The 18,918-nt window shown below is 45.9% G+C and overlaps 1 protein-coding gene across 5 annotated transcripts in view; it reads left to right on the top strand.

The window, feature by feature from the left end:
* The first annotated feature begins 1,981 nt into the window (after positions 1 to 1,981).
* LEKR1 (leucine, glutamate and lysine rich 1) overlaps positions 1,982 to 18,918 on the top strand; it is a 34,210-nt gene continuing 17,273 nt past the window's right edge. For 2 of the 5 annotated variants that reach the window (XM_086845029.1, XM_086845028.1), the window contains exons 1-5: positions 1,994 to 2,194; positions 10,571 to 10,785; positions 14,846 to 14,965; positions 15,394 to 15,506; positions 16,630 to 16,815. In XM_086845029.1, the coding sequence (XP_086701155.1) occupies positions 2,147 to 2,194; positions 10,571 to 10,785; positions 14,846 to 14,965; positions 15,394 to 15,506; positions 16,630 to 16,815 (682 nt within the window). In that variant the 5' untranslated portion in view covers positions 1,994 to 2,146. Of the gene's footprint in view, positions 2,195 to 10,570; positions 10,786 to 14,845; positions 14,966 to 15,330; positions 15,507 to 16,629; positions 16,816 to 18,918 lie in introns of all 5 variants that reach the window. The other 3 variants (XM_086845027.1, XM_086845025.1, XM_086845026.1) reach the window with 3 other exon arrangements.

Genomic DNA, 18,918 nt, shown 5'->3' with positions numbered 1-18,918 from the left:
CTCTGGCCAAGCCCCCTTCAGCCCCTCTCCTCAGCGGGCACAGCCGGGGGGGCCGGGATGCGGCAGCCTCCGTTCCCCCGTCCCTCCCTGCCTGCTGCGTGCTGCCGCCCGCCTTCCCCCCGCCCTGCCCGGCGCTCCCCCCGCTCGCCGCCCGCGGTGATCCGCGCTGAGCTCACGGCCGTGCCTCACGACACCCTGGCTCGGCACGTCAGCCCCGCCATCGCGTGAGAGCCGCCGCCCGCCGCCGCCCCCCCGCCCGCCGCCATCACGCACGGCGGGAACAGCTGCCGGCACGGCGCGGCCAGACCCCGCTCCCAGACCCCGCTCCCAGCCAAGGCGGGCTCTCGCCAGCTCCTATTAATGCAGATCTTAATTAATGACCCCCGCGGGGGGCGAGCGGCCCTTCACACGCAACACTCACTCCCCCCCTTTCGCCCGCGCCTGGCCTGGAAGCACGAAGAGGTTAAAATGGAGGCGGGGGAGTGAGGCGGCTGCCAAGGCGGGATTAGCGCGGCTCGGAGCTCGGCACGCAACGCGGGACGGGGCACGGCGGCCACACGCGAGGGAGCCGCGGTGACACGCGTGGCACCGCCGTGCAAAGCCGGGGGGGAGACCGAGGGCACCGGCCGCCCGAACGAGCGCCTTTCGTCTCCTCCCCCGCTTTGCATCCCTCTGTTGACACAGCACCTCCTCACCCATTTTTCTTTTTTCCCCCTCACTGATGCAATTTTCCCCTTTTTTTTTTTTTCCCCAATAAAGCTTTTGGTTTTATCCCTTAAAATTCACTACTTTCTTCAATCCAGCCCCCCCCTTATCTCCCCTGTTCAGCTCCCAACCTCACTGATGCTTTTTCACCTCAGAGATGAGTCGTGCGTAAATTAAATTAAGGTCGCCTCGGTTTTTTTTTTGCCATGGACTGTCCTGAGTTTTGCGTGTGTCCCTAAATTATGGTTTGGTGGGTGTATTGTTTTATATAAGGCTGTAGGGAATGTTTTGGGGAAGTAGGAATTGCTCTGAGGATATTGGGCAGAGGGTCCCTGCTGTATGACAAAGCCAAGTCCCAATAGCGACTGGGTTTTGGAGGAAACAGAAACCCACCAGCGCTGGAAAGAAGGGCAGCAAGTGGAACTAATCCCGCTGACACTCCCGAATCTTGCTGCCAATCCTTCCCTCATTTATTTATTTCCGTGGCTGTGTGTGCGCCTCAGCGGGTCTCACCGGGAGCCGGCGGCGCGCTCGGTTCATGCCGAGGTTGAGCTCGTGCCTCGGGTGTGACACGCAGATGACCCGGCCGGCAGGGCCCGATTTGGGGTGGCAGGGACTAATTGGGAGTGTCAGGGGTGCCTTTGGGGTGTCAGAGCTGAATTCGGGCTGGAAGGGCTGAATTAGCGGTGTCAGCTGAAGGTTTGAGGTGTCAGGAGGGGTTTGGGGGTGTCACGGTTCAATTTGGGCTGTTCAATTGGCTGGGATGGGGGCAGAGGTGGTTTTGGGGTGTCAGTGTAGAATTTGGGGAGTCAGGGATGGCTTTGGGGTGTCAGGGCCACATTCGGGACACTGGGGCTGGCTCTGCGAGTGCAGGGCCAAATTTGGGGTGTCAGGGCCGAATCTGGGATGCCAGGTTTTGGCTTTGGGGTGTCAGGGTTTGACTTTGGGGTACTGGGAAGCTTTGGGATATCAGGGCCGAATTTGGGGCGTCGAGATTTTGCCTTTGGTGTGTAAAATTCGAACTCTGGATGTCGAGGCCGGCTTCGGGGTATCAGATCCGAATTTGGGGTGTCAAGGTTTGGCTTTGGGGTTTCAGGGCCCAGTTTGGGATGTCGGGGTGCCAGGCATGGCTCAGGGGGGCTCTGGCATGTCAGGACTGTTTTTGGGGTGTCATGGGGGGTCTTTGGGGCGCATTAAACCCCGACCCTGCCGGGACCCCGAGCTCCGCTCCCTCAGCGCAGCCCCTCTGGCACGCACGCGCCGTTGCCGCGGTTACGGCGGACGCCACGGCCACAAAATGGCGGCGGCCGCAGCGCCCCCCCCGCCCCTCACGGGTGCCCCGTGCCGGGACCCCGGCCGGCCCTGAGCCCCGAGCCCCGGCCGGCCCTGAGCCCCGAACCCCGGCCGCTCCCGGACCCCGCCGCCGAGCCTGCGGGAGGCCATGGAGCGGCGCGGCCCCGTCCACGCTCTGCCCGAGGAGATCCGCAAGGTACGAGCTGTGGAAATGCCAGACCTCAACATTCGGAGCTCCTGCAGCAGTTCAGGGATGTTGCACAGGCCCGTGAGCACCGGTGCATTATCTGTACATTTCGGTCCTGGGTTGGGTTGGGTGTTGGGTTTCCTCACTCTTTGTGCGGTGTAATTACAGTAATTCTATAGGAAGGCTGCAGAGGAACAGCCGAGTCTGTGCCGCTGTTGTCAGTGCAGGTGAGTGTCAGATTTCCCCTGTTCTGGCGTGTTTCGCTGCCGGGGGTTCGGAAGGACTGCAGAGCATGACATGTTCTAGAGGAGTATCAACACACGCAGGGACGGAACATTCCCCTTCATCTCCCCTCGTATCTTTGTGTGTTCTTTTGCTTGGCAGACAGATTATTATTGCCGGTGTAACAGTGCTGCTGTTTACATGGCTCGGTTTAGGAGGAGGCTGCACTCAAGTGGAACACGAGTCACTTCTTGTAACACTATCAGGTTTTCACTCTGCCAATACAACACCCAGCTGTCCTGTTCCTCGGTCTGCAGCTCATAATTGACAAGTCATTTAAAAGCTTTGTGTACTCAGCCTGGAGAAATTCTCCCTGGGTTAGTCCAGGAAACTGTTCAGATTTCTGAGAAATCAAGGATGGGTAAGATCGACAAAGAAAGGGAAAAGGAATACTTAGCCTTAAGAAAAGAAGAAGGGAAGAATCTGTGGGACACTTTAAGACTTGCAAGCAGCTGTATTGGTAGCAGGAAGGATCCCACTAAGTTTGTTTATTTAGCAGTTAAGTTTTTTTAGCCCCAACGGGGTACAGTGGTGAACAAAAATCAGTGTAAGCTTCTCACAGAAACAGTTGTACCAAACCATTGGATGAGGGAATCCTCCTAGAGCTGGTTACTGCTTAATAGTTCCTTTAATGACTTAAAGCTGAAGTTTGGTGGCACTTGGGCCTGTTTTATGTTGGGATCAGTTCCTGAGCTGGTTCCTGCTCCATGTGCTAGGCGTATGCTGGCACAAGGAGCAGCAGCCAGGGCAGGCACAGAAAGGCAGAGACATTAATTCTGTCAGCAGCACTGTCACTGGCTGCTGGTTATTATTGAGCCAGGATCTTGGATTACAATAAGGAATATGCTGGTGCCAGTTGGGAAGGGGTGTGAGCACTCTGGGAACAGCATTAAACTCCATATTCTTAGGAAAAATAAGTCATTTAAAATTAATCAAATGCATCAATACAAAATCCATAATAACCTCCTTGCCACATGTCAGACCGAGCAGTGAAGGCTGTAATCAGGTCATAAACATAGTAATAAGAACAAAGGGATATTACACAGAAAGAGTCTGTTAATATATTAATTGTTTTAATAGCTCAATTATTGTAGTAGGAATCACATATGAAACTTGGGTCTTTGTTGTCCCTCTGTCCAGGGCTATTGAGGTTTCAGTTCTGAGCTGCAGGCTTTAAAAATAATGATGTGACTGATGGGAATTTAGAAAAGAGCAAAAACAGTAAAGAACTTTAAAATCTTGTTTCTAAGAAAGGGTAATAGAGCTGGGTTTGCTCATTCTGGAAAATACCTGAGGGCACAGTAACTGCTCACAGGTGGAGGGAGGTGGTGGTTCATTTCCAGGTGCAAAGGAGCCTTTTCCTCACATTTCTGGATGTGCTTTGGTTGAATGCTCTGAAGCTCAGGAGCAGCTCACCCAGGCAGTTGTGGAATTCTCCCAGTGGGACTGTCTGTTCAGCCTTTCCCTCGAAGCAGAGGATGGGGCAGGCAGTCTCTGGAGATGCCTCCAGTGCTGGGTACATGTTTCATAAAAAATCTGCTGCAGAAGATGCAGGATTCCAGATATGGATAGACTTCTGCTCCTGTCCCATCCTCCTCGTGCCACATGTGAGCTCCAAGGCAACGACAGCGCGGGATTTGGGATGAGAAAGTGTCGAGGTTTTACACATCCTGTTCTGCTGCTCATCTCCTCCTCAGCTGACTCCTGTTGTAGCTGCAGCATCGTTACAAGACACTACAAGTCATTCTCACAATTTCCTGTCCTTGTATCTCCCGTTTTTTCTGCACACATGTCCTCATTCCCTTCCCATTCTCTGCTGCTGGGATTTTACAGCCTCTCCTTTGGAATCTCTCTTTCAGCTGGCTCCTGACACAGCAGAACTTGTGCCAGCTGTGGTTTGCTCTGCCAGACGGAGCACGTGCTCCCAAGATGGGTGTGCAGGCCGAGGGAGCACGTGTGACTGGAGGGAGCATGCCAGCATTGTGATTGCAGCCCAGAGGGAGGGATATTCCCTCTCCAGGCACTGGTTTAGGATGGAGGGATGGATGGCTATTCCCTCTCCAGGTGCTGGTTTGGGATGGATGGATGGATGATGGATGGATGATGGATGGATGATGGATGGATGAATGCTGGAGGTTGGGTTGTGCTGCCTGCCTGGAGGGATCCAGGAGCTGCCTCACAGGGCAGGGTGCAGAGCTCTTGTTCCTCTCCTTGGAGCTTCACAAGCTGCTTATCAAGATTTTGTTTTAAAGGAAGTTTTAGTCTAGAGGGAAGGAGATTTCTCTGCATTTTGTTAATGATAGATGTGAAGGGACTTTGGTTCTTCATGTTCTGATCAATTTTGCCTCAGAGAACTGTGTAAAAACTTTTACATATCCCTGCTTTCTTTTCTCTCTCATTCCTTCTGCTCTCACACCCCTTTCACATCACATTCATTGCAAGATGGGTGCTAAATGAAAAAACCAAAATTAGTAGGTGAATGAAACATCAGCATGTGCATTATTAAAGTTTATAGTATTCTTTTGTATTTATACAAATACAAAAAGAATACTTGGAAACTAATTGTTAGTAAAGATGGAAATCACTGGGTTTTAGTGCCTATTTTGAAGTGTATTTATATAGAGTTTCTGCAATCAAACTCAGCCTGAGAGGTGTCCCAGAGCCCAGCAGGGTACAGGAGGGAGTCAGTGTTTCCTTGACTCCAATGTCATGGATGTGTATTTTTGGGACTTCTGGTTTTGTCGCTTGCTTAATGTTTTATTTTGGTTTAATTTTCCCTCAAGGCTTTTATATTTCACCTTGGTAGTTGTTGCCAGTGGTAAATGAATCTTTTTTTGTGCCTGTGGACTTTAATTAAAGTTCTGTGGAAGTGGAGGGAAGTAGAAGGGAAGATGGAGCTGAGGATCTCCCTGGAACAGGAGACAGAACAGCGACAGAACGACCCAAGTCCTCACAGCAACAAACAAAGTTATATTAACTTCATATTTTATTTGGCAAAAAAATAAGTTTTGTTACCATAAATCATAAAATTTATAGGGCCAGGATACTTTTAGAGATTAAGAGTTCTCTCACCCCAGGAGCTGAAGAGCTGAGGCTGGGCAGGAACTCTGAGGCTGTTCCCCATCAGGACAGAACGTCCTGTGGTGTCCCCAGAGTATCGTGTTCACCACAAGTAGCAAATGGGTACTCGGTGCCTCTCCCACGTGTGCTATAGATTTGGGACAGTATGGGCTCTGTATGAGCACATCACGTCAGCTTTCCCTTTTCTCGCTCTCTGGGAACCCAGGCTTGGGGTTTCTTTAGAAAAGGTTCTGGAACACAGAGTTCCAGCTGTGGTTGGGAGCCCACAAGCCTGTCCCATCCACCAGGACAGCACAGCTCTGTGTTTGGGACGTGGAGAGTTGGCACCAGCAGGGATTTAAAAGTAGATAAAATTCCAATTTGTGCCCTCCAGATAAGCGTGGTAGAAGGGCAGAGCCCTTTTCAGCATCCTGCTGGCCCCTACCTTCTGAGTTCTTCTGGAGATGGTGTCCCTGAGCTGCCCACTGGGGTTTTCAGCACTCAGTTGTAGAATTTGTGATGTTTGGGTGGTGTTGGGGTGTCAGGCTCCTGCTGTGGGAGTGTTCTGAGTGGCTGGGGAGTGCTCTGGAAATGGGAGAAAATCCTGGAATGGTTTGAGTGGGAAGGGACACCTTCCACTATCCCAGGTGGCTCCAAGCCCCGTCTAACCTGGCTGTGGGCACTTCCAGGGCTTGTGTCCAGATGGTTCAGTCCCTCCAGTAAGGAACACTCCATACCCTCTCTAGAAGCTTTTCTCATCAGAGCAGGGCTGAATTCTCTATATCCCAGTTTTTCTCACAAAACCAGGGATGCATTCACTACAGTCAAGGTTTTCCACCCTTTCTGCAGCTGGGGTCCAGGTGTGCTGAACTGGAGGGACCAGATCTCCTCTCCTCCCACGCAGTGGGGTTGAGCCAGGAGGGGCTTCCTGGCAGTCACACCTGGAGCTGCAGAGTTACTCAGCAAAGGGCTGCTTAACAATGGGCTCAGTCATCCTTGGCCGCTGGGTTCTGTCATGAGATGTTTGTGGCAGCACTCGGGTTCAGTTCTCAGCTGGAACATGCCCGTGACACATCCCCAGGAAATGGGGGAGCTCAGGAAGGGGTGCTGCTCCTTGCTGGTGTTTGCAGGCTCATTTGAGGCTGTAAGGATTTATTATTCTGCTTTTCTCCAGGCAGCGATGGGTTCAGCTACCTGAACTCCTGCTGTGATTTCCTGTCGTGACACAGGGATTATCCCAGGGCATGTTTTGAATGAAGCAACCTTCTGGTTTTACTCCCAGCCTGTTGCTCCACTGTTTGTGTGTTCAAAGCAAGCACAGGGATTTTTATTTTGCAACTGTGATTTTATGGGCTGGGAGCAAATAATGATGTGAACAGTGTGGCTCAGCAATACCATCTGTATTGCTTTGGGGTAGATGCTGACTGAAAACTTGGCTCATAACATACTTTGTTTCTTTTAAATAAGTGAAGTTTCTACTAAGACTTTTAAAAATCCTTCTTTGACTGAGGCAAATACCAATTTCAGCCTGATACCTCCTCATTTTGCATATGTATCAAAAGACTCCCCTTTCTTCCTCAAAAATCAATGGTGTGGTTTGAGTCATCATTTCTTTTTGTGCAATAGGGATTGACTGGTGTGTCAGAAGAGGGACAGGCAGGATGAGAGACATGAAAATAATGTGGGAGAGGAGTGAAACAAAAAAGAAAGTAAAATTGGGTAATAAGGTAGAATAAATCAACATACAGAAGTAATTTAACACCACCCAGCTGCAGCATAAGGATTATTTTTTTTTTCTTGTATGCATTCAACTACAAGTTCAATTTGGACAAATACAGAGTTTTTTGGTTTTGACCAGTCCTTGCCAAAGCAATCTCAGTCCTGCCAGATCCACCAAGGGAGCAAGAGCTGTGGAGCAAGGAGCTCAGGGTGTTGTGAGGAATTTCTCATGGAAAGGGCTGTCCAGCCTGGCACAGCTGCCCAGGGCAGTGGCAGGGTCCCCATCCCTGCAGGGATTTAACAGCCCTGAGACTGTGGCTCTTGGGGCCGTGGGTGCTGTGGGATGGTGGCACTCGTTGGGCTTGGAGAGCTTTTCCAACCTGTGCAATTTTAGGGTTCTGTGGTGAGTGATGCATGTGCTGGATGCTGTAATATGAAAGCCCTGCCAAATGAGAGAGAAGCTCACTCTTCTATCAGGAATTCAGCTCTCCATCATGGGATGTTTGCGGGTGGAATGTGAAATTCCAGAGGAGAGGGGTGGTGGTGCACTAGCTGACACACCCTGGAGTTACTTGGTCAAGTTCAAGTGGTACAAATTCCTGCCTCATCATTCAAAAGGCTAAAAATAGTCCAGACCACCAATTTATTTTCTTTTTTTCCTTATAACTTATGCTCTGCAGATGAAACTGAGTCAGACAGATGTAATTTGAGTGATTATCCCTCTTGGCTCATTCCTCCCCTTGCCTTGGTAGCTAAAGAAATCTTTGTAACCAGCACTGATATTTCCTTCCAAAACCAACTGCAGAGTGGAAACCGTTCCCTTTACAGCTTTATAGCATCTGTGCATCACAACTGCAGCTCAAAGTCTTATGGATAAATATCTTCCCAGATCAAGCACTTTGTCCTCAGCAAAACTGGCTTTTTAATTCCTAATTGATTTTTTCTGTTCACTGCTTCACTCAGGACATGCAAGTCTCCTTTCTACTCAGAGCTCTGATAGTTTCCTTTTCTATTCCTTCCAAACTGTTTTTCCCCTGTTTTTTTTTTTTCCTGCTTTGAATTTAAGATGACAGCATCGTTTTTATCAAATGGAAACAGCGGAATATGGAATCTGAAACCATAAACTTGTATTTAGTACACATCCTTAGTGGTTACTCAGCAATCTCAGTGTTCCAGAAAAGGTAATTTGTGAGCATAAGAACTGATGACAGTTTGTTTCCTACAGATTTTGTGTAATGGTTGGTCAACTTTGGTGTCTAAGAGACAACCAAAGAAGTCTAGTGAAGCTTTTCTCCTGGCAAGACCATTTATTTTTAAGGCTGCCAGGGGGCAGGGATAGATGGGATATTGGAATTCCTGAGTCAGATGGGACATTGGGCAGGAATTGTTCCCTGGGAGGGTGGGCAGGGCCTGGCACAGGTGCCCAGAGCAGCTGGGGCTGCCCCTGGATCCCTGGCAGTGCCCAAGGCCAGGCTGGACAGGGCTTGGAGCAGCCTGGGACGGTGGAAGTGTCCCTGCCATGGCAGGGGTGGCACTGGAGGGGCTTTAGGGTCCTTCCCAAACCCTTCTGTGGTTCCATGAGAGAGGAACCTTGGATTTAGGATGGGAAATCAGATCAGTGCTTTCCTTCCTTATTCACTTTCATCTGTTAATTTTCCAGGTACACTGGACAGATGTGCTGGGTTTAAATTAAGTGTGTTTGGTGTTATGAATACACAATTTGGCATCCCTCAAGGTGTGCCAAATCCATTCCTGGTGTCAGGGAACTGCTCCATATATTAAGGTGGATATTTGGAAGCTGTTCAATCTGTACACTTATTGCAGTGCTTGCAGGGTAATTATTAATGTGCAGAGCAAGGTCCTGATTTACACAGAATTTCCTGTTCTGGGATTCTTTCACTCTGTAGCAAATACTGTAAAAATCCAACCCGATCAGAAATCCTCCCAGATTTTCATTTCACCTGAGGAATGGATGGGAAGGACAGCAGGACCCACTTCCAACTGAGGCCAGACAGAGAGTATTTATTGTTCTATGACTTCATTTATTTTGAAATTCAGTAACAAAACTGACTTTGAAAACGAAGAAGTTTTGGTACTTGCACAAGCCCTTTCCAGCTCAGGCCCCTGGTGTTTCTATCTTGTTTTGATGGGAGAAGCAGTGAAAGTTCTCAGCTGTTTGTGTGAGCAGCAGCAGTGGCTGTGCTGCACAGAGCGCTGTGTCCTCTCTGATAACCCCCCTCCTGTGCTCCCTGCACAGCTCATTTTGTCCTTTTTCACTGCAGTCATTCCAGTGCTTCGGAACTTCAGGGTACTTATCCTGAAGAACAGTTTCAGGTTTCCAAGCACAGACTGCAGCTGCCAGGAAAAATAAACTTGCATTTTCAGCTCCTTCACAGCAGCTGTAACCAGGGGGGTTTTTAAACTGAGGCAGCATTGAGAACTGGGGAAATAAAGCTTGTCCAGGGCATCCTGAAACATCCTTTATATCAAGGATATTTAAGCCGCTAAAGATTGTTGTATGAGTCTTTAATTTATAATTTTTGAAAACTCTTTTCTTTCCTCTGGGTAGGGTTTCTTTCTGTTTATCCCAATGTCTCAAAACATTTTCTTTTTCTTTTGTAAAACAAAGTATCTTAATTGGACTTGAACCATTTAAGCAAGTGCTTGCATGTTCCCTGCTTCAAGGTTAATAACCAGCTCTGTTTCCCAAAGTAATCGATGGCCTTTCATTGGATGTGTGTTCCATGCTCTGTGTTTTGTAACCAGTCCTGAGTCCTTCATACCTGCCAAAGGGGTTACAGATTCCACCCAGTGCCATGGACACCACATCAGCATCAGCCATGAATTATTTTGGTGAAGATTGTGAATTCCAATGCTTTGTTCACTCTCCCTCATCTTGTTTCCTTCACTTGGATACAGTTCTTGGAAAGCCACAGAAATAACATTTCTCAGGCACAAGTGATCCCAGATTCATTAATGAAATAGCTTTATAAAACACAGCATTTCATCTTCAATGAATACATCCAACCTAACTCAGAAGTACTTTAGCATTTCAGTGGGAGTTCCCACATACCAAATTGCCAGAGTTGATGTATCTTGGGAAGTTGCCAGGAAGGGAAAGTGTTGCTCTAGCTGGGGTTCATTTTGCTAATGAGGATTTTTGTCTTTATTTGTTAGAGCAATAACATCATCTGATTTTAAATGTTCCAGAGCAGTAAATTATTTGAATAGCTCGGATTTATTATTATTTCTTAGTGTCACTGAGGGTTTTTTGAGTTGAACCTGTTTCTTACAGACAATCTGAAGCATTTTCTATCTTTGTAGATGCCCCGGGAGCAGACAGTGTGCAAATACTGCGGAGTCAGCTACCTGACACTCCACGAGTTCAAGGTGATGGAAGACAAAGTCAAAGCAATGGAGAAGGAGATTAAAGTTTATAAAGGAAGTCTAGAACGGGAGCAGAGGCTTCAGGCAGAATTGCAGGCTCTTCACCACGACCTTGAGCGCTGTCGGGCTGAGAGCGAATCCAAAACAGAAAGGTCAGAGCACATCATCTCCTCTGGCCATCCTCTCCTGTGTGTGGTAGGGAATTTCAGCCCCAAGCAGCTTAAAATACAAATAACATTTGTCTTTCTTTTCTCAGATGGCCCATATACCCTGTAATACTTGATTTAAATCATCTTTCATAGTATGCTTCAGATTTCCTGAGCAGTTTAGAAGCAGTCAATACATGGAAGGTGAAGGAAAGGCCACAAGGCACTCAGAGGGAGGATTTCCCCTGCACACACTCCCAAAGGGAAATGATGAAAATTTCATCTTATCATCTTGTAATAAATCTCTAATATTCCAAATAAAATTCCACAGGACTGGGAGTCCCACAGGGCTGAAATTTGGGCTGTCTCACAGTACCCTGGTAAAGAATTCCCAGTGTTCTTCCCTGGGAATCTCAGGATTCCCTCTCTGCAGGGCTGGTACAGACTCCTAGAGCAATGAGGAACAGTTTGGGACCTGCCAGGGGCATTTTGCTTCACAAACAGGAGGTTTCAAATCCTTACAGATACAGGAAGGCTCCAGTTAAAGGGGGAGTTTTGTACTTCAAGAACTCCAGTAATTAACGAGAGATCTCAAAGCCACATTTGGATTTTCAGGGCACAATTAGGACCTTCAAGTGTGTTCTATCCTTTTCCATGCACATAGCTTGGAATCTATTGTTATATTCCATTAATTGATTACAGTAGGGCTATAAATAATTGATGTGTATAGTTAATTAATAAAAGATTATTTATAAAAATGCAGTTTGCTCAAGTCTGCTACTGATGGATTGACGCCACCAGAAACTCCTGGGTAATTTTTTGCTCATCTAACTCAAATGGATAGAAGTTTTTTTGTAAGGATGAGGTTCTAATTTTAATTTTCAGCTCAGTTTGATTTTTGGGATCCCCAGGAGGGGTGTTCCTTGTGTGACTGCCTCACACCAGGGGATCTAGAGCTGAAGGTGCTCTTGAGCTTGGACTGAAATGCTTTGGAAACCTGATTTTTTTTGAGAATCACTCAAATAGTGTTAAAAATGTAACTTGATTAATGGATTTAGCTAGGCTTTTGCTTGCTAATATTACTAATAAAAGATTCATTTTAGAGCACGAGTTTCTGCAAAAGTGAATAAAATGCATTTATCTTGTAAATTACTCATAATGTTTCTTTCAGTATCTTTTTCATTTAAATTTAACATCTTCCACCCCCTCCTTCCCAATATTTAATATTTTCTGTGGTTTAATATCTATTTTCAAAGCTTGTTTGCTCCTTGTCCCTTTAACAACCCTGGGGGGCAGCTCTGGTGGCAGAATCCAGTGTGTGAGCAAATGCACTGACAGCACATTCTTCTTGTTGAGGATCATTTGCCAGAGCTAAACTTTAAATTTTCATTGAGCTGACTTTTTTGTAGTAAAGCTGGAACAGTTAATAAAACTTTTTATCTCTGCACTTTCCCCCCCTAAGGCTCCACTTGATATAAAAGCTGCTGAAATCAATTGGAATACTTGCAGTAGGTTTCCATTCCAGCCATAAATCAACCATTGTGCCTTGTTGAATAACTCGGCTGAATATTCCTTATCTTCTCCTTGCTATCCTGGGCCTCTCTGACTGCCTTGTGCCGTGGTATAAACTCTTCACCATCCTGGGTCTGGCCAGGCTGACAAATCACTGCTCCCTGAAGCCAAAAATGCCTTTTCCTTACTTTTATCTCTGCTAGACGAAGGGATTGAATCTCTCTTATCAGTTGCAGACTGTTTCAGTTTTTTATTCCCTCTAGGATCAGGTATTTCTGTTTGTACCTGTGGTTAACCTTGAAAGCCACCTGGGAGTTCACCTGTCCTTAGTTACCTTTCCTTTGGGATCCTGGCAGGAGAAGGGGAACAAGCTGCACTGATCCCTCTCAGCTATTCAACCTTCTTCTGTGTTTAAATCACTTCAATCTTGATAATTAATTGAATTATGATTAATTTAATTAGCAAAATTCTTGCCACATCCAGTGTAGGAAATGTAAAATAGATGTAAATGCTAAAGATGTCCTCAAATGCCACATCCACACAGATCTTGAACACTTCCAGGGGTGGTGACTTCACCACTTTCTGAACTGAAAATGAGCAGCTCCTGGCTGTGAAATGAAAGTGGGCAGCTCCCAAAGTTTCATGGCAATGAAAATCCTGGGGTGGAGCTTTTTTGGAACAGAGTGTTCCAGGCTCCTCTGTGCATCCTGTCCTTGCTGGCAGTGCCAGTGCTGCTCCATCCCCTGAGAGTCCCATGCCATGGAGTGCAGGGATTATTTCTGTGCTGTGAAACCCCTTCAATCCCCTGGAACACGGGAATTGCTCCTCATTGCTTTGGGACAAGGAGGGACAGTGAAGGTGTTTGCAACTCCTTTTCCCCATGCTATTCTTCTCCTGTCAGCACGAGGAGTGAACATGTCCTGCCTCACCTCCCACTCTGGGCAGGATTCCTCCTGTGATCCTGGATGTGAGGATGGGCTGGGAGTGGGATGAGATCAGTGTGTTCCCACCATTCTCCAAATGCCAGCTTTTAATGATCCACCAGACTCTTCCTTTTGTGCTAAAAAGCCCCAAAATAACATGTTTATTTTGCTTCCTTCTGATGGTGGAGTGGAGTGCAACTGTCTTGCCTTTTCCACCGGTTCTTTTATGAGTGACAGACCAGGATATGCTGGAAACATCCCTTTAGTGTCAGCTCTGGAGAAGAAAGAGAAAGAAAACCTGTCTCTCTTTATTTACCAGTTTCTGCTTAATCCAAAAGATCTCCAAATGCTTCCCATTCTAGAACAGCAATGGAAAATGAACATCTGGCTCTCCCTGGCTCCCAGAGTTTGGATTTGTTATTGGTCAGTAATAAATCCCTGCTTTTTTCCCCTCATCTACAAATACAGATTGAATTCCTGTAGCTGTTTAGGGAATGGACATTTCCTTATGGGTGACAACAGTTCTGCTCCCAACCACAATCAAACAGATTTTATCTTTCCCCTCCTGCTCTCCAGCTCGTGGAAATTTGCAGGTAGCAATGGGTAAAAGTTCCTAGAAAGGTAATGCCAGGAATGCCTTCTATTTCTAGATTTAATTTTATTTTTTTTTTAATTCCAGGGACCACAATTGAACCCCAAAAACTTGCTTTTTAACCCCCAGATGTTCAGTTCAGATTTTGTCAGAGCTCTGCAGACCCAGGTTTCTTAACCAGGACTAATGTTTTTATAAATGTGCATTTTGGTGCTGATTGATGTGTTAACAGTAACTAATGCACTGTCCCAGTTTGGTTTAATTTTTATATATTTTCAGTATAAATCATTCTCCTCTGCTGTTTCAAATTGAAGCCAAGGCTGATGTAGTGCTTCTGCCAGCCTTTGGTTTTGTAAAATTCTTGTCTATTCAAATATTATTTATTTCCTTGTGGCAGTGAGTCACCAGCAGACAAATAGATCATTTTCTCTGTGTGAACAGTAAGTGTTGAAAGCTTAAACAGGGGCTGGTTTTTAACAGTTGCTTGTCACTAGAGTTGTATTTTTGGGGCTGGAAGGCTGTTTTAGGATGGTTATCTACAGAAAACAGCTGGGGCTGATGTTCTGTGTGGGATTGTTCCTCACATGTACCACAGGAAGGGAATTGCATTCAGCCCTTTTATTCCTGTGCAGTTCCATTCATTTCCTGACAATTATGGGAGCAAGTGCTGAATTGTTGAAAGAGCAATGTTTAAACTGTGTTTATTTACACTGGGACAGCTGTGCCTGAAAAACAAACTGGTGCTGTGAAGAAAAGTTCCCAAGGTAAATGTTAGAGGTGAAGAACACCTTGAAGGGGATGGTTCTGGAGGTGTTTGCTGTGCCTGAGGCCAGCACAGAGCTGGCTCCTGCCCTAGGAAAGCTAAAAGCAAAGTTGGAGTTGATTATTGGGTATTTCTAATAACAATAATTAATATATTTCTAGTAATAATAATAAATATTTATAAAATATATATTTATATAATTGTTTATATTATTAATAACACATAATAATCTAATAATTGGGCAAACAATTTTGATTACTTTATTTACATCTACAGGATAAAAACCCTGACAGTGGAACTTAAAAGCAAGCAGGAGGAGATGAAAACTATGAAAGCTGATTTGCAGTATTTCCAGGAGGAGAAGGAAACTGCCTCTAAGCAGTCACAGGTGCTCAGGTGAGAACCCAAAAAGAAATGCCAGTGTTGGAAGTACTCTATTTTTTACATAAAAATAGTTTATAAAGATTCACCATAAATCTGGCCATCTCAACATGATTACTCTGATTTCTCAGTCAAAAAAAAAGATTATACATTTTCCTGTCCAGTTTTCTTTGTTCATGCATAAAAACTCTAAATATTTAGATGGGGAAACTTACTATACATATATTCAATACACAGCTCATTTCATACACTAAATTATTGTAACTCAATGCAGTATAAATTATCAGATAATGGGAACAGAGTTGTCAAGCTTAGTCTAATTCCCAAGTTTTATTTAGAAAAGAATTTATTACACATCTGGTATATTTTCTTTCTTGCAGAACTACTTTGGAACACCATTGCTCCACTCTGAACAAGGCTGTCTCTCTGTTCCCTTTCATTAGAGGTGAATTAGACAGTATTAAAGAGGTCATCTCCACCAACCTGGAGAACTTTGCTGCCATGAAGGAAGAAATTTTCCGGCAAATAAAAGCTGTGAGCAAAGAAGCTCTGACAGGTAAAGCATCCTGCAGCCATTTTGGGCAAGAGAAAAAAGGCTCCTGCAGGGTGGTGAATTACAGAATTACAACAGCCAGAGCTTCCCAGCTGGCCCTGTGCCCACTTTTACAGCTTTAAAGTCCTTCAGATATAATATTCACACATACTCCTTTCCTAGTAGTTTTCCAGTGTGAATGAGTGGATGAGCTGTTGTTTCATTGAATCACAAAATCACAGAATATCCTGGGTTGGGGGGGATCCACAGGGATCAAGTCCAGCTCCTGGCCATGCACAGGACAACCCAAAGATCCCACTGTTGACCAAATTAACCTCTGGGGGTTGGTTTGATCAGGGCTTTGAGGGCAGGCTGGGGAATGTGCTTCTCTCTCTGTCCCTGTGAGCTCCAGTGCAGATGCACAGCTCCAGTGAAACCTGGAGCAGCTCAGGAACCCTGGAGCTGTTTGTCACAGCAGCTGCCCGGTGAGCTGTGCTTCCTGGGGCACGAGCAGTGAATTCCTCAATGATTGCTTTGTTCCCACTGGGAAGGGCTCCTGGGGCAGGAAGAGCTGCCTTGGAGGCACAAAGCCACTGAGACAGAAGCCAGCAGGGAACTGAGGGCCTCAAAAGGCTCCTGGCTGCTGGAGATGTGTGCCCAGAACATCCCTCCCTAATCCTCACTCCTGGAAGAACAGTGAACTGGAGTGTCAGTGTCAATATGACACAGGAAGGTTTGTGACTCCAGGGGGTTCCTCCCTTCCTGGGCTCATTCCCTGCCTGCTGTGGGCTGAAGGGAATGGCAGCACGTGTTCCTGCAGGCATTTCAACCTCAGAGGGATCCTTGCATTTCAAGGCTTCTTGTCTGAAGTATTCCTTGTTCTATTTCTTGTAGTACTCCAGATACACAGAGGATCTGTGTGGAAGCAGGAATGGAGCCTTTCTTCCACAGGCTCTGTACCCCTCATGCAACATTTCCCACTTCACACCAGGAACATCCCACCCATCCTCAAATCACGCTTTCTACATCAAAACAATTTATCCCCACTTATTTTTGTTGGCCTGTGAATGCCATTTAAAAACGTTGATCTTGCTAGTGATTAACATAAAATTACAACAATCTACATGGATTTGTTTTGCCTCCTCAGAAATACCCAAATTGAACCAAAGACTGGCAAAGTCCCAGAGAGAGAACGAGTGTCTCCAGGAGAAGGTGAAACACCTCACTGAGGTGGCTGACACAGTTGAGCTGAAAACTCAGCAGCTCCAAACCTCCCTCCAGCAGGGGAGCGAGCTCCAGAGTCGGTGCCGTGAGCTGCAGAAGGAAACTCTGGGTAAGAGAAGTTTTTACCTTTTCTAGCAAAAATGCGAGGAAGAAAAATGTTTTTGAAAGCACCAAAGTTGTGGTTGTTACTGTGAAAAGACTCAACAGGCCTGAATAAAAGTCAGGTGTCAGTCAGGAGGAGGGAATGTCATCCCAAGGGGTGTGGAACTCTGCTGGGAGGGAAAGTTGAGAAAAAGAGGAAAATAATGAACACAGTGGAATACAATCCTGCTGTTAATTGTCCTTCTTAAGTAGAACATCAGGCTCTGAGGGTAAAATTCAAAGAATTGGTCTCATTTTAAGTGCAGGACCAGGAAGGATTTCTGGCTCTCAGAACAGGACTGAAGGGCAGTCCAGGCCCTTTTCTGTGAGTCATTAAACAGGAGACTCTAATGATCCTCCCTTGATTGTGTCTCAGGAAGCAGAGAATGCTCTTGAGAAGGGTGAGAGCAGTGACAGCACTTGAAATGATTCCCTGGGAGCTGTGTGCAGACACAAACTCACTGCAGAAGGATTATTTATGTTGCTGTCTCTTGGCTCTCTGTTCTCTTGCATTCACAGCTCTGGCTCAGAGGTGTTTTAAGACCCTGGGGACACGTTTGAGGTTGTGCTGTTCCAGGCAGGGTTTGGAGTCCCCAGGCTGGCACAGCAGTCCCCAGCTGCCTCGTGCTCAGGGTGGGGACACACTGAGAGCAGGAGATCACCGTGGGGGGACCTCACTGCTCCTTCAGGACCTGTGCAAACACCAGATGTGAGATCCCATCCCTGAGTTACCAACCCCTGGTGCTGAGCATGGGCACAGTAATATCTTATATATTAATATTGAATTGGTTTCTTTTTACAGCAATACTGTGAAAAAGCTCCAGCAAAGACATCTCCTGTCTTTGTAGAAATAATAAGGAGCAGTGGACATAAAATCTCATCAGATGATCTTTCACACTCTGAAATATTTGGGTTAGCATTATAACACCAAACAGTTGGATTGTTGTGTTTATGCTGATAGAAAAACTGCCCTTAGCTGAGTTCCCTTTTCCCCTCTGTTTACTCAGGGGTTGCTGCAAACAGGAGTTGAGGGTTCCTTCATGAACGTGGCAAACAAACACTTTCATTTCAGCTTTTCCCTCCTTTAACTCCATGCAGAATTGCCTTGTTCTTGTCTTAAAAGAGAGATTTTTTACAATCTCTATTTTATTCTATTTTTCAAAAGGTTGTTTGATGTGTTGTGTTTTTGGGGGGCCTGCATGGCATCTTGGATATTCTCAAAACCTGAATTTTTTCCCTAAACTGACATGTAGCAACAGCCCATCACAATTAATTATCACAGAATCCTGGAATGGTTTGGGCTGGGAGGAACCTTTAAAGCTCATCCATTCCCACCCTCTGCCATTGACAGGGACACCTTCCACTATCCCAGGTTGAAAATACACAGTGAAATATAAAACAACAGAGATTTTATGGAGGAAACACAGCTAAAACTTCATGTATGGAATTCATACAGAATATTAGGACCCTGCAAACTCTTAATGATGAGTAAAAATACCATCTAAGCTGGTTGATGTTTTATGTGAGGCATTTTAAAATTGATTAATAAAAATGTAGCAGTCACTTGCTAATAAATGAGTTATTAAGAAGCAGTAAAACGTTTGATGTGGGTATCCAGAAGGAGGTTTGGAGGCAGGAAAGCTGCTGGCTCAGGCATTTGGATTCTACCCCTCCTGAATGGATCAGTAAAACACAAATCCAGGAGGATTTGAGGGGGTCTAGCTCTAGGGAACATGTTGCTGCATCAGGGTAATAAACCCAGTTAATGCACTGCTGATAAAAATGGTTCTCTTTGAAATACCAAACAGGATTTTTTTTTCATGAAACAAACATTAAATATGAAATGAGTTTGCCATTGTATTAAAATAAATGACTGGGAACAAACAACATCTTACTGGAAATCAATTCCAGGGAGTGGATTTGTCCTGTCCAAAGTCAGGGTCTGGAAATCAGCCACATCCTGAGTGTCCATGCTTTGGGGGAAGTTTAGGGTTTTGCCTTCTTTTGTTTTTTTTCCCTCCCACAAACTACTCCAAAGCCCCTCCTTGAAGTAATTTGACACTCCAGAAAT

Source organism: Cyanistes caeruleus, chromosome 10, assembly GCF_971803275.1.
Source record: "Cyanistes caeruleus chromosome 10, bCyaCae1.hap1.1, whole genome shotgun sequence".
Lineage (NCBI taxonomy): Eukaryota > Metazoa > Chordata > Aves > Passeriformes > Paridae > Cyanistes > Cyanistes caeruleus.
This window is presented reverse-complemented; position numbering and strand designations above follow the sequence as displayed.